At 47.8% G+C, this 13,929-nt stretch overlaps 1 protein-coding gene across 3 annotated transcripts in view; it reads right to left on the bottom strand.

The window, feature by feature from the left end:
* Positions 1–13,929, bottom strand: part of LOC138811393 (arf-GAP with SH3 domain, ANK repeat and PH domain-containing protein 2) — a 153,203-nt gene that overhangs the window by 58,486 nt on the left and 80,788 nt on the right. For all 3 annotated transcript variants that reach the window (XM_069999123.1, XM_069999124.1, XM_069999125.1), the window contains exons 4-7: positions 10,238–10,312; positions 9,679–9,728; positions 7,281–7,410; positions 4,821–4,906 (exon numbers count right to left, since the gene is read on the bottom strand). In XM_069999123.1, coding sequence (XP_069855224.1) covers positions 4,821–4,906; positions 7,281–7,410; positions 9,679–9,728; positions 10,238–10,312 — 341 coding nt within the window. The remainder of the gene's footprint in view (positions 1–4,820; positions 4,907–7,280; positions 7,411–9,678; positions 9,729–10,237; positions 10,313–13,929) is intronic.

Raw genomic sequence — 13,929 nt, 5'->3', positions numbered from 1 at the left:
ATGCACTTGCATGCGCACGCACACAAGTGCATGCACACATGCACGCGAGCGCGCACGCACACACACACACACACACACACACAATGTGGGCTCCATCTTTGTTACAGGCTCAGTAGTCTGACTTGTCTATCTCAAAAACCTCCTCAGTCTGATTTTTCAACCCCTTTCTGTCTGTACCCCTCCTTATGAGGTATGCTGTGGAATCCAGGTGCACCTTTGAGACACACACCTAGAAAAGCAGAGCTTCAAAGAAAAGGTGCCTAAGGGGTGCTTTGCTGACTGTAGCCAGTTGCCATGACGCATGGAAGTCCACAGAGATTTTTCCTAAGGCAAGCCGTTAACATTTCCTCAAGCTTTGTATCAGTATTACCAGTTCAGCTGGGCACCAGTGGTGGATGTCTATAGTCCTAGCTACCCAGGAGGCCAAGACTTGGAAGATCTCAAGTTCAAAGCCTGCCTGAGCCAGGACAGAAAAGTCCATGAAATTCCACATCCAACTAACCAAAAACATGTCAGAATAGAGGTGTGACTTAATGATAGAACACCCACTGGGAACAAGACCAGCAAAGTCCTGGGCTCAAACTCTGGTCCTGGCATACACATAAAAAAAAATTACCAAACCAAACTTTTGTTTTTGTTTTTGTTTTTTGTCAGTCATGGGGCTTGAACTCTGGGCTTGGGCGCTGTCCCTGTGCTCTTCAGCTCAAGAAAAGTGCTGTACTGCTTGAGCCACAATGCCACTTCCGGTTTTCTAGTGGTTTATTGGAGATCAGAGTCTCATGGAGTTCCCTGCCCAGGCTGGCTTTGAACCACCATCCTCAGATCTCAGCCTCCTGAGTTGCTAGGATTACAGGCGTGAGCCACCAGCGCCCAGCCCAAATTGTATTTTCTATTAAAACACTGTGTAGCCTGCTTGACCAGATTCTCAAACCTTTGAAGTATATTCACTTAGTTGCAATCAGTGGTCTCTTCTGGACCTGGTGGTACCAGGCCGCCTCTGCCTCCTCTTCCCCACCCCAGGCCTTTACGTACCATGCTCTGATATCCCATGGGACGCCAGGTATGCAGAGGGTCTGCAGCAGCCTTGCATGAAACCAAGCTCCTCAGGACTCATCAACGTGGCATCCCAAGTCCATCGAGTGACAGGCCAGCCTGGGTCTCAGCAGGCATGTGCTCAGGATGGACACAAGGAGTAAGCCAATTCCACACTCATGTCTCCTGCTCAGGAGCTGACCATCTTATGCTACACCAGGCCATACCAGGGCTGTCCTAGTCCTAGGTTCTAGAACCCTCCTTCTCCAGCAGCACAGGCCCAGAACACAAGTGAAGTACCCTTCAAAGTAGTTCAAAAAGAAGAACACAAACACAAGCACACAGCAAAACAATATACAGCTAAGTTGCTCAAAGGGCTCCTAGAACCTGGGTGACACACAGCAGTCTCTCCCATCCGAGGATGACAGCCCATGGAGGCAGCGTGCGCTGGGCAGGCACGCATCAAGCAGGCTGGGCTCCTGGGGCTGAGACTAGAGATACATGATGCGAAACATGGGTCACATGGCGACCCCACAAGTTCCTGGGGTCCCACAGGCAAGTCTCTCAGGCCCCACATTTTATCCCCCAAATATTAGTTTTTAAATTGGAAGTCTATTCACTAGACACTAGGTTGAAAATGGACTATACGACTTATGAGTGGGAATGGGAGGGGAAAACTGGGAGAGAGCAAGGGAAGGTGACATTGTCCAAAAACAAATGTATTCATGACCTGACCTCACTGTAACCCTCTGTGCATCACCTTTGTAGTAACAATAAAAAATAAAAATACAAAATAAACAGAAACTCGTGAAAAAGTGAAAGCTGCCTAACTGACCTGGGGAACACGGAGTGTGAATGTGCACACACACGCACACACGCGCGCACACACACGCACGCACACACGCACACACACACACTCTCTCTCTCTCTCATCCAAGAAGGAAGGAGTAGATGATTCGTATTTTAAAAGGTTACTGAGCTCTTGCCCATATAAGGTCAACTCATTCACTTTCCACAAGTGGTCTGTTGCTACCCAACTGATAGTTTGGGCAAAATAAAGAAGAAAAAGGAAATCTCAGAATCGCTTCTTCCTAAAAATAAAATGTCAGCAAGGAAGCGACCCACTTCCTACATTACCTCCTATCAGGTCACTGCTCCTGGAGAACAGAGAGGGGAGGGAGCCTGCGTGCCGATCACATGCAGGGTTTGAGCCTTGTCAAAGCATGCACTTTGAAAATTCTCCACGTGTAGTCCTCCACCCTCTTTTATCCTAGGACGAGCCCGCTCAGCCCACAACTGCACAGAAGCAGAGCGGCAGTGAAAATCCACAGCACTCTGTTCAAAGTGACCTCACAAGTCCCTGCAACACACACATGCTAAGTGTGTCACACACATGCTAGGTGTGACACACAAGCTACGTGTCCACATCATGCCCTGGAGATGGAAACAAACAGATGACACAGCCTTCCTACGAGTGAACAGGTCCTCGGTGGACAGAGACACGGAGGAGGGCTCCATCCAGGCGACCGCAGAGGACACTGCAGAGGCCCAGGTCAGCAAAACAAGACTGTCATGGCACTCCAGGAGCTGGGCCCCAGGGGAAAGCAGAGCTGGGAATGACCCAAAGGAGCATGAGGACATTCGAGGAAAAGGAACAATGTGTGTGCAACAAGACACAACAGCCTGGGGAAAGGTCCATTCAGAAGGTGAGGGGACAGGTGTGTTGCAATCTGACCTCTGAAAGAGTTCTCAAGCCACCCACATGTGTACTCATGCTGGGCTGACAGTCCAGCTGCGCCATCATCTTTACACTGCCCTGGGCACCAGCCAGGTACCTCAGCAATAGCTCACATCCACTCTTGTTCCATCTGTTCCTTCTTGCTACACCACAGCCTGTGCTTTTTCACAGACTCAGTTCAGTGTCTGCTCGTGGGACTCCTACAAGTCTGTCCAGTAATCCTGAGGTCCACAAGGGAAGAATTTGGGTTTTCTGCCTTCTTGGATCACCAGAACCTCAAGCAGGCCCTGGCAACCATAGGGACTCTGAGGAAGTGAATCAAAACTATCCCAGAGGCTGGGGCGAGGGCTCACTTCTGTAATCCTAGCTACTCAGAAGGCTGAGATCTGAGGATGGTGGTTGAAAGCTAGACTGGACAAGAAAGTCTGCAAGACTCTTGTCTCCACTAAACTACCCAAAAAAGCTCCCAGTGGAGCCGTGGCTCAACTGGTAGAATGTTAGTTAGCCTTGAGCAAAAGCTCAGGGACAACACTCAAGCCCTGGGTTCAAGTCCTAAAACAAGAACTGCCCCTCTCCAAAAAAAAAAAAAAATACTATTCCAGACCTCCTCACCACATTTGAGCTAAGACCCTGAACCTGCTCCAGAACCTGAGGCCATGTCTCTAGGGCTTATCTGTCCAGTTGCATTTCACACCATTCTCAAGCTACCCTGGCCTTTACCTTCAGACCTGGACTCTGCTTGGAGTATTCACACACTCTCTCTCTCTCTCTCTCTCTCTCTCTCTCTCTCTCTCTCTCTCTCTCTCTCTCTCTCTCTCTCTCTCTCTCTCTCTCTCCTTATCTCTGGGCTCCTGCTCATAGGTCATAGTGCACATGTCTCTTGAAGAGGCCTGCAGGGAACTCAAGAAGTATCAGTGCCAGGCACTGGGTCTGTCTTTGGAAAATGTAACAGTGAACAAAACAGAAAATTAAGAGAAGTAAAAACCTAACCCTAAATCAAGTTTTTCTCTCTGATTTACATACTTCAGAACAATTTTTAGAAACACCCAATGTTTTTCTTTTGTTTTTGAGAAAAGTCTTGCTATGCATTCTAGGCTGGCCTTGAACTCTTAAGTCTACTGTCTGTCTCCTGAGAATTGGGCTTACGGGTATGTACTACTTTGCCCAGCTGTCAACACTTATTCTTTGTTTCAACTCCCCAACTTTATTCTCCCAGCAGAACTATGCCTATATTGCGCATCACTTTATCTTAGTACCTCCCCTGGAGTCTGACACAAACACGTGTGGTGAACAGTGGTCAGGTGTGTGAATGAGCCATGGGGGTGTCTATCCAGTGACTTCCAGGTCAGGGAGCAGAAACGATAAATCAGACTACAAGGGGCTGATGGCTGGGGAAAGCTGAGTACAGCAGCACTTCAGCACACAAGTTTCTCTTTCTCTCTACTCTTACGTCTTCTGCTTTCATCATCATTGGTTCTACAGGATCAGTGATAGATGAGAGAATTTTCTCAATACCCTGTATGAACACCCCTCATTTCTCTTCTAACAAAGATATCTGAGATGATGGGGTAAAATCAAACAAATTTGGCAATCACTGTAAATTTTTTTATATCACACATACTTCCACTTTAGTTGAAATGTAATCCTCAAACCGCACAATTAGCTATTTCGAACTGTATGGTGTAATATTCACTGACTATACTCACCAAGTTGTACAATCAGCACTAACACCGGAATGTTTACATGATCCAAAAAGGCAACCCCACACCCATTAGTGGTCATTCCCATTTCTTCTTTTGCCCAGGCTGTGGCAACCACTAATCTGCTTCTGCTCCCTATGAATTCACTTATTCCAACTTGTCAAATACCCAGAGTCTCACAGCAGGTGGCCTCTGGGCTCCCTTCCCTGGCATGCGCACATTCGGTCCGGCCTTCCATTCCTCCCCCAAGGGTTTCTAAGGGTATGCACTCCTCTGCACAGTACTACTGTCTGTCAGGAGCCGCGACTCACAGAGAAGCATTCAAACACTCTGAAGAAGAGGAGACTTACTTGCACTGGGCATGGAAGTATTTGATGAGATTTTGGAGTAAATCCACTCCTTTTTTGATCTTGATTTCATTGACCTTCAGCAGATACTGTCCAGAAACAAAGAGTGATCATCAGAGAAATGAATAGAATATGAGCTTAACAGAAGTTTCAGAAAGACAGGTTATTTCTCCACTTATTTTATGTCTTTTACAAAGGGCAAAGTGCCTAGCACACTTAATACCTTCTTCTTCCTCTTCTTTGATCCTGGGGCTTGAACTCTGGACCTGAGCACTGTCCCTCAGCTCTTCAGCTCAAGACAAGTGCTCTACCACTTGAGCCATAACGCCACTTCAGGTTTTCTGGTGGCTTATTGGAGACAAGAGTCTCACAGACTTTCCTGCCCAGGCTGACTTTGAACTGAGATACTCAGATCTCGGCCTCTTGAGTAGCTGGGATTACAAGCATGAGCCACCGCCACCCAGCCTTAATATCTTCTGATGCTATAATTAAATGTTTCTTTTACAGCCATCTTAACTGTCAAAAGTTTAAGAGCCAAGAACTCTCAGACGCTCTACAGTACCTTGCCGGACAAGGTCTCACCGGGGCTACACAGAGGGAGCAGGGCAGCTGGGCTGAATGCAATTTCTAACCATCATGTGTCTCCAAGGCTCACATTCTGTGCCAGGGCCCTTGCTTTAGGAAGGTCATTACTCACAACACTAATTGCTAAAATTCTGTAGCTGAGGTCTTTATCTTCAAGGAACTTCCCCCTACAGGTGACCTTTTTATTTTATTTTGTTGGTTGGTTGGTTGTGGGGCTTGGACTTGGGGCCTGGGTGCTGTCCCTGAGCACTTTTGTTCAAGGTTAGCGCTCTACCACTTTGAACCACAGCACCACTTCTTCCAGTTTTCTGAAGCTTGATTGTAGCTAAGAGTCTTACAGACTTTTCTGCCTGGGCTGGCTTTGAACCACAATCCTCAGATCTCACTCAGCCTCCTGAGTAGCTTGGATTATAGACATGAGCAACTAGCGACCAGCTAAAATTTTGTTTGTTTGTTTTTGGTCATTCATGAGGCTTGAACTCTGGGCCTGGATGCTGTCCCTCAGCTCTTCAGCTCAAGGTGAGCACTCTACCACTTGAGTCACAGTGCCACTTCTGATTTTCTGGTGGTTTAATGGAGATAAGGGTCTCATGGATTTTCCTGCTTGGGCTGGCTTTGAATGGTGATCCTCAGAGCTCAGCCTCCTGAGTAGCTAGAATTACAAGCGTGAGCCACCGGCACTTGGCTACAACCAACTAAATTTTAAATTAAAATAAATTCAAGCCATTTTGAAGTTAGAGAATTCATTAAAGACAAGCTATCAGCAAGCCACAGGGACCTATAAAACTAGCATTGAGAAATGCTGTCCTTTCTCAAAGGATTGGAGAATACACACTGGGGAATCTCTCACTACCAAAACTGTTGAGTGGTCCTTAAAAAGGACCCTGAGATCATTCTGTGTAGCCTCTGTTTCCTGTTTCTCCCGGTGAGGAGACCAGAGCAACTCTGAGACCACAGGCTACTAATTTTGCTCTCCAACAACTGCTTTCACTTAAGCATGTCCTCTTCCTTACTGAGATATATTCACTGTTAATTCAATGTCTGGCAACTTATCAAAATGATACAATTGTTAATAAAATGCTTGGCAATATATCAAAACATAAAATGCATGTACTCTTTGACCCAGAAACCCAACTTACAGAAACTCAGTCAGAAACATATTTCAGAAAAGTTTACAGAGGTGAAGATGGAAAGAAGATTCATGGCCGTATCTGACAAAGCGCATTGCTGCCGCAAGGTAACGAACACCACCCACCGCCTCAGGCTGTGCTGGGGGGCGAGGAAGTAAACCCCAGCGGGGTAGGAGCTGTTTCACTGTGCACCCATGGGCACCTGCTGGGGCTTCACCAATCAAAGGCCTCCAGGATCTTGCGGAAATGCTCCCCGTGTCCATCCAGGCACCTTGAGCCTGCCTGTCCCTGAGGCACTAGCACTCTGTCTGGAGAAAGCAGTTCCCCGGGCACAGAGGATTGTCCTCAAGTGCCATGAAGGTGCCAAGCCCTCCGTCTCTGACTCCAGCGGTGCAGTGAGAACCTGGGTACCTCATGAAAGCATACCCAAGGACTGGGTATCTTAGCTGATTCCAGTGAGAGGAGGCACGTTGAGAGCATGTGAAGCCAAAAAGGACATTATGCATTATGCTTTCTCTACTTTCAATAAAAGACTGGGTGTGGTAGAGTGACCTAATTCTGTCACCAAGAGACTAAGGTGTCAGTACAGAAATGGAGTTCAGTAATCCATCTGGTGTCTGATCTGAGGCCACAGGTCTGAGCAGAGATGACATCACTGGGGAGGAGTCTAAGGCAGGCCATACTGCAGTCCTATGTGGCTGGGGGGGGGGGGGGGGGCGGGGAGGCACGTGCCTTCCCAGCATCTCACCTCACACATCTGCAGCTGGAAGAACCGCCTCTCCTTTTCCATCTCCTCCGCAATTTCAGCACCGCTTATTTCAGTCCGTATCATCCCGTGGAGCTTGGCATGTTCCTTTTTCTCCTTTTCTATTTTGGTTCTGTGTGTGAAGAAAAGCAAGCACAAAGCAAGAGGCCTCTTGACAGGGCTCTCTGACATGGATGGCCTCTAAGCTGTCCCATTCCCTAGGCCGCCGAGACAAATGCTCACTGTGTGAGCAAAAGGAAACTGTCCATTGCCGTAAAAACACCAGAGCTGGCCTCCTCACTGTTCACTCAACAGACTTCCTAAGCACGGCTGAGTCCATCTGCACAAGCTCACACCTCCCTCCCCGCCTTCCTCTCCCAGCATCCCCGTGGCTTCCTCTTCATCTTCCGAACCAGAGATGATATCCAGACTCTCCAGCCTCCCCTGCCTAGTATTCAGCCCTATAGAATTGCCCAACTCATCTTTTCCTTCCTTATGGCCCTTAGCAGACTGACCTCAGGCTGAATGCTATCATGGAAGCATCCAGGGTAAGCTTACGTTAAACTGACCAGCTAGAGCACACCCCGACAAAAACCATCGGGTAAAACAAGCTACAAAATCACTTCAACCCTGAAGGGCTGGGAATTTTTTTTTCTTTTGTGAGAAAGGAGATTAAAGAAAGGTGACAGAATGTACTCCATCTAAAGGGCTGTCAGGAAGGAGGCCAGAGAGGCATTTCCTGTAGGGAGACTTAAGGCAGCACTTTTAGCACAAAGACTCAAGGTGGCACTTGGAGACACAAGGTGACATTTTCTTTAAAAACCATTCAATGGGGGGGGGGGGGGGGGAAGCTACCTGGGGTTCCTGAGAGTATCATCACAAACCACTACTCTTGACAGTTGATTATGCCCAGGAATTCTAAAGACATCTTAAACCCCATTGGTACATAGCACAAGGCCTCTTGGAATGGATAGAGAATAGTTAGTGGGGAAAGAACTATTTATTTATGCATTCTACAATGATTCGAGTTTAAAGGGTGCCACCACAGCTCCTCAGATTCTGGGATTTTGTGAGTAATTCTGTCCCCAGCCCATCTACAGGTGTCTCAACCGTACAGTGGGAGTGGCCAGATGGAAATCAGAAGACCCACCTCCTGGTCCTACCCCAAGACACTCACTGGGTGAGCAGCAGCCACCCCTGGGTCTTGGTTTCCTATCTGTGAATCAGGAATGCTGACTTCACTCAAGTGGCCACAGATAAAGGATGCTGAAGGCTAGGGATAACTGGCTGGTAGTCTTCACAAATAAGAATACACAAGCTTGTTTTTTGTTGTTGTTTTGTTTTTGTCAGTTGTGAGGCTTAAACTCTGGACCTGGGCGCTGTCCCTCAGCTCTTCAGCTCAAGGCAAATGCTCTACCACTTGAGCCACAGCACAACTCCAGGTGGCTAATTGGAAGTAAGAGTCTCTTAGATGTTGCTGCCCGGACTGGCTTTGAACTGCGATCCTCAGATCTCAGCCTCCTGAGTAGATAGGATTATAGGCACAAGCCATCAGAGCCTGGCTTACAAGCTTGTTTTAAAAGGGCCCAGATAACACTTAGGATTACGTTTAAAGTGATTTCCTCATAACACATCTTAATTTGCCAGATGGCTTCCTCTTAAAGTTTCTATTCCCATTCATAAAACTCTCCATTTACCCAAGGCACAGAGATCACAAAGTAAACATGGGACATTTAAAAAATATTTCGTATTTCTCCAGTATTTAAAATAATTAAATACTTAGTCCCACAAGAGCAGGGTTTACTCTAGCTAGACTCTCCCCACCCTGGAAGGAGAAGCCGTGAAGGAAAATGTTAAAACTGTGTGAAGTCAGCTGAGGCAGCATCTGTGGTCCGCATGGAAGCGTCAACTAGCCCACTTGTGTCTTCTGTTCTGGTAGGTGACGCAATCAATGAAAGCTGCATCTTTCTAAAGTCATGTGTGCTGGTATTTCAAAGATATAAGAACCTACAGCTAAAAGCAGATGGTTTTTAAAAATCACCAGGAAAACGAAGTCTGAAAACTGCACTGCTGTCCTACGTGGTACTGAAACGTGGAAAGCACTCAAAAACAAAGAAGGAATACCTCCTGAGGAAAACTAGCTTCCACTTCCTTCAGTGAACTTTCCTGAACATGAAACCAACCTGACACTATCCATGAAGTCCCGGGTCAAAGCCACCATCTCTGACTGTAGACACCAGGTACATTAGCATCTGACCTCCCAACCAATCACAGCCATGCAGCCTTATGTAAATTCTTTCCTGGATTACTGCTTATTCAGACAACTCCTTTGAGCAGTAAAGTTTGAGTTAAAATTGAAATCTCCAATTACCTACACACAACCTTAAAAATGAAAACTCACATTTTTGTTTCATAGTCCTTCCAAGCTTTATCAAAGGGCTTTTTCAGATCCTGTCAACAAAGAGGCAGCAATTAAGGACAAATCATTAACTTCTGTGCCACAAAATTCCTTGTCCTAAGCCAGTCCTGAACAGAGCATTAATTTCTGTAATAAATGATGCATGGAATCTCATGAAAAATAAAAAACACACCATAGGCTTTGAATAAAGATTGTGGGTGGCGTGGCATAGCTTTCTCTCTCTTGTTTATTTATTACAAAATATATGAAATTACACAAAAGGAGAGCGACAATGCAATGCGTATCACCCAGCCGCCATTCTCTCCCCCCTCATCACCTGGAACCTAGGTGTACCCTAAAATTAAACCTGAAAAGACAACATGGGACTTGTCTCCAAGACTGAGCCGTCTCAGCAGAAGTCTCCAAGATGGGCCAGACCCACAGATCGTGTGCAGACCCAGCTGAAGGTCTCAGGCCCCCCACACCCTCACACCCCCTACCGTTCCACCTCACAGCCCTGTGGTATAAGAGCATCCGATGAGCAGGGTTCTGAGTGCCATACCCCTTTTACTCCTTTCAGGTCTCCTTTCAGCAAACTGTCCAAAGGGAAGGAGATTATGTTGTTCATATTTTGAATCTAAAAAATAAAAACAAAGAAGGATTTTTAAAAATCCACTTCCCTTTTTAATCTAAAGTAGTCATTGCAAGCACGCTGGAGGACATTTAGTAACTAAGAACCTTCTGGTAAGGCCTGGCCGGCACAGACAGCCTAATTCCGGCTCTAACAATTTTACTTCATGAGTGAAACATATAAGTAACCAATGCTCATATGTGTAAATATTTCACAGTAACAACTTTATAACGGTAAGCTATGAAGTTTGTGAAATGACAGTAATTGGAAATAAAAAGAACAATTGCTTTGAAGAGTCTTGAAGAAAGGAAACGACCCTAAGCCGCTCTCCCGGCTGCCCCAGCCCCACACCCCACCCACACTGCCATGCCCAACGTGGAGGCAAGTGCCAACCGCCTGCGGGGAGAGCAGGGGGGGGGCCTCATATGAGGAGTGTGCGAGTGAGAGAGAGAGGACTGTGAATACCTCAGGGAGTGTGTGAGAGAGGGTAGGACAAGAGTGTGTCTGAGAGTGTGGGTGGACATGTGAAGGTGTGAGGCAAGAGCCAGCACAAGAAAAGGAGACGACCAGGGAGGGGAGAGACAGGAGTCTGGGGGTTCTCCGTGATGTAAGAACAGGCACTGGTTTGAATTTCTGCCCCAGAGTCAACTGAATGGACTCCAGCCCTCCTGACACACTCATGGCAAGCTCCCAAAGCTGCAGCACTCTGCCTGGGACACGGTCCAGGCACACACTCACGTTCTGATCCTGAGACTTGCTCTCCAGAGGGGAAAGAGCCGGATGAGCACCAGCAAGTTCTGAGCAACGCAGGGCTGCTGTGATCACGTTACAGGAGAGAGCAAGGGAGGGCCGCAAATGGCCACTTTGGAACCTCCACATTTGTTCCCAAAATCAAGTAAAGGAATCATTTTTTAGAATCATTATCTTCAATAGGAGGATAAAACAGGCAGTAATTTAAGGCAATACAAGGTGTGATTTCCCAACAATTCGGAGCATGAAATTTTCAAACTCACTTGAGAAATACTGTTAGGGTGTATAAAAATGCCTGCCCCAACAACCGACCCTTCCAACCACCAGATGAACGACTGTCGCGTCAGGAGTGTTTGAGTAATTCTTGCCTTGCACTACAGTCAACCTTTGTTCCGCTGGACCTGGCGGTCCTCCACGGTGCACCCATCTGCTGTGACTTGTGAGGATCGCCCAAAACAGAAACTTACAAATAACCTATTTAAGGGGAGGCCGACGCAGGACAGCAACACCTAGAAGACCTGCCATCACTAATCCCTAGGACACGCACACCTGGGTCTCCATGGGAACTGCGTGGCAGGCAGGCAGGCCGCCACCACACCCCGTGGCACTCTTGGCACTTCCTTTACCACGGACCCTGCCCTCCCCTCTCTGGCTAGCATACCCCCAGGACACGCAGCCACTCCACACCAAGCTTTCTCTAGCTTCCAGGCCTCTCCACAACATACTGCTTCCATTTCAGGGGCCTAAGCGGGACCCCAGAGCCTCTTCTCTGGTAAATGAGGGTGCCCCTGCTCCCTGTCAAGGGCTGCTTGTCTCCGCCCATGCCAGTCCCTCTGTCCGAGCTGCCAGGCTTAGCCGGGGCTGTCTCTAATAAATCCTAAACTTCCTGTTACTGCATTTAGGACCTTCCACAGTTCATCTTCTTTGCTATTTTCCACCCACACAGTCAGCCTCCTGAACTCTGCTTTCCTGACCTGAGGTCCACCCTCAATCTGTCCCCCAACTGAAACAGTCCGGGCCTATAACGCATAACTCAAAGATCAATTTCCCCACGAAGCAGCCCAACACCCCCACAGGAAGTCATCCCTCCCAGAACTCCCATTCTCTCCATTCTCCAGCATGTGGCGGGTCCTGCCTGCGTCCACCTTACTGACCCTACAAGGTGTGTGCTAAGGTCTGTGCCCACCTGTGAAACACTCTACATATCCCACCCGTCTGGTGCAGGTGCAGGCTGAGGACAATGCTCACACAGCACGTGGGGGTAAATCGGTATGTGTTAATACTGTTCTGAGCACCCAGTACATGACAGACAGCTATAAGAAGAGTTCAGATACAACCTGAATTATATACATTTACCTTTAAGCCAGAAAGACCTGGGTGTGAGTGTGGTAGCACATGCCTATAATCCTAGCATTCTGGAGTTGGAGGCAGGAAGAACGGAAGTTCAAGTCAGCCTGGGCTAACTGAGCCCCAGGCCAGCCTGGGCTACAACAGAGATCTGTCCCCCCAAAATTTTTTTTTTCATGAAACCAAACATACTATAGCAAATGCAGGTGTAAATTAGCCAATTCATTCATCACATAGATATGGAGTCTGTTTTACAGACGCTAGCTATGAAGGTGAATGAAACAATGCTTAAGCACATGCATACACACTAAGGGCCATAAGCTCAGCAGTGTACATCAGAGAGAACAGTGGCTCCCCTCACTGGCCTAGGGGCTTCAGGTTTAAACAATGTGGCCAGCCAGGGCGGGGCGGAAGACGCCTGTCCCACTTACTGTCACTCACAATGCTGCTCGCTCATCTATGCTCACACATGCCACGGCCCTCACAGGCATGTGGGTTCCATCTAACGCTGTGTGCAGGGGAGCCCGGGCCAAAGTGGATGAGACACAAAACAGCAACAGTATCAACAGCCCACGCGGAATCTCAGACACTCAGGGCTGCTCACGGTGCAGTGGAAGCAGAGGCCGCAGGGCCATCAGCCATCGCATGAGTGGGAGGAAGAGAGCAAGACCATCAATGATTAAAGAATCGTACTTCTAGGAAGGACCCCCAGCAGGCTCTTCGTGAAGGGGAGGAATATAGAAGTAGGAACAGGAACCTATGCATGAGTAGGAAAAGTGAGACTCTGTATGGCAAGGATATGAATCACCATTTGGTTTATACATCTATTGAGGCTATTTGTTATCTAATTCAAATGCAGGCCTAAGTCCTGACAGGAGATTTATTGGGGAGAGAAGAAGAAGGGAATGCTGCGGTGCTAAAATAGTAAAGCAGCTAAATATGAAAGCAGGGAACAGTGCACAATCTGTGGATACCCACACACTTGGCTGACACACTTTCATTCCTCATTCACTTAAGCAGTGAGTGGTTCCTGGGTTGGGCACCGGGACTAGACCCACGGCCTTCAGTGGACAGAGCCAATGCCAACACAGGAGGCACACACAGCCTTAGGAGAGCAGGAGCAGGAAGAAGCTGAAGGCGGGGGGGGGGGGGGGGGGCGCAATATGTAGAAGAGTTAGATAGGGCCTCAGGAATTCATGGCTTCCCCTTCATGAAAAGAAGGAAATAAGCTATCTGTTTAAGTAAACCACATGCAGATTCCACCCGCCATAAGTAAAACAGCAGAGGGTTTTCTGAGAAAGCTCACTTGTATCCTACACACCAGGAAATTTTTGTTGTGTAGGGGATGGATGTAAGACAGACTGCAAAAGACATGAGAAAACTGATGGGGGCAGGGCAGCCCAGACAATGCAGGGAGGCGGGAGAGCAGGGGAGAGGCTGTTGAACCCTAAAGGCTGGAAAGAAAAGTTGGGGCACCTGGTCAACCAAGGGAGTCTTGGTTAACACTCACAAGTGTTTCTTCCTAA

The sequence above is a fragment of the Dipodomys merriami genome, unplaced genomic scaffold (genome assembly GCF_024711535.1).
Source record: "Dipodomys merriami isolate MVZ:Mamm:240054 unplaced genomic scaffold, mDipMer1.0.p SCAF_524, whole genome shotgun sequence".
Classification (NCBI taxonomy): Eukaryota; Metazoa; Chordata; class Mammalia; order Rodentia; family Heteromyidae; genus Dipodomys; species Dipodomys merriami.
The sequence above is the reverse complement of the archived record's forward strand: the minus strand, read 5'-3'. Positions and strand labels throughout refer to the sequence as shown.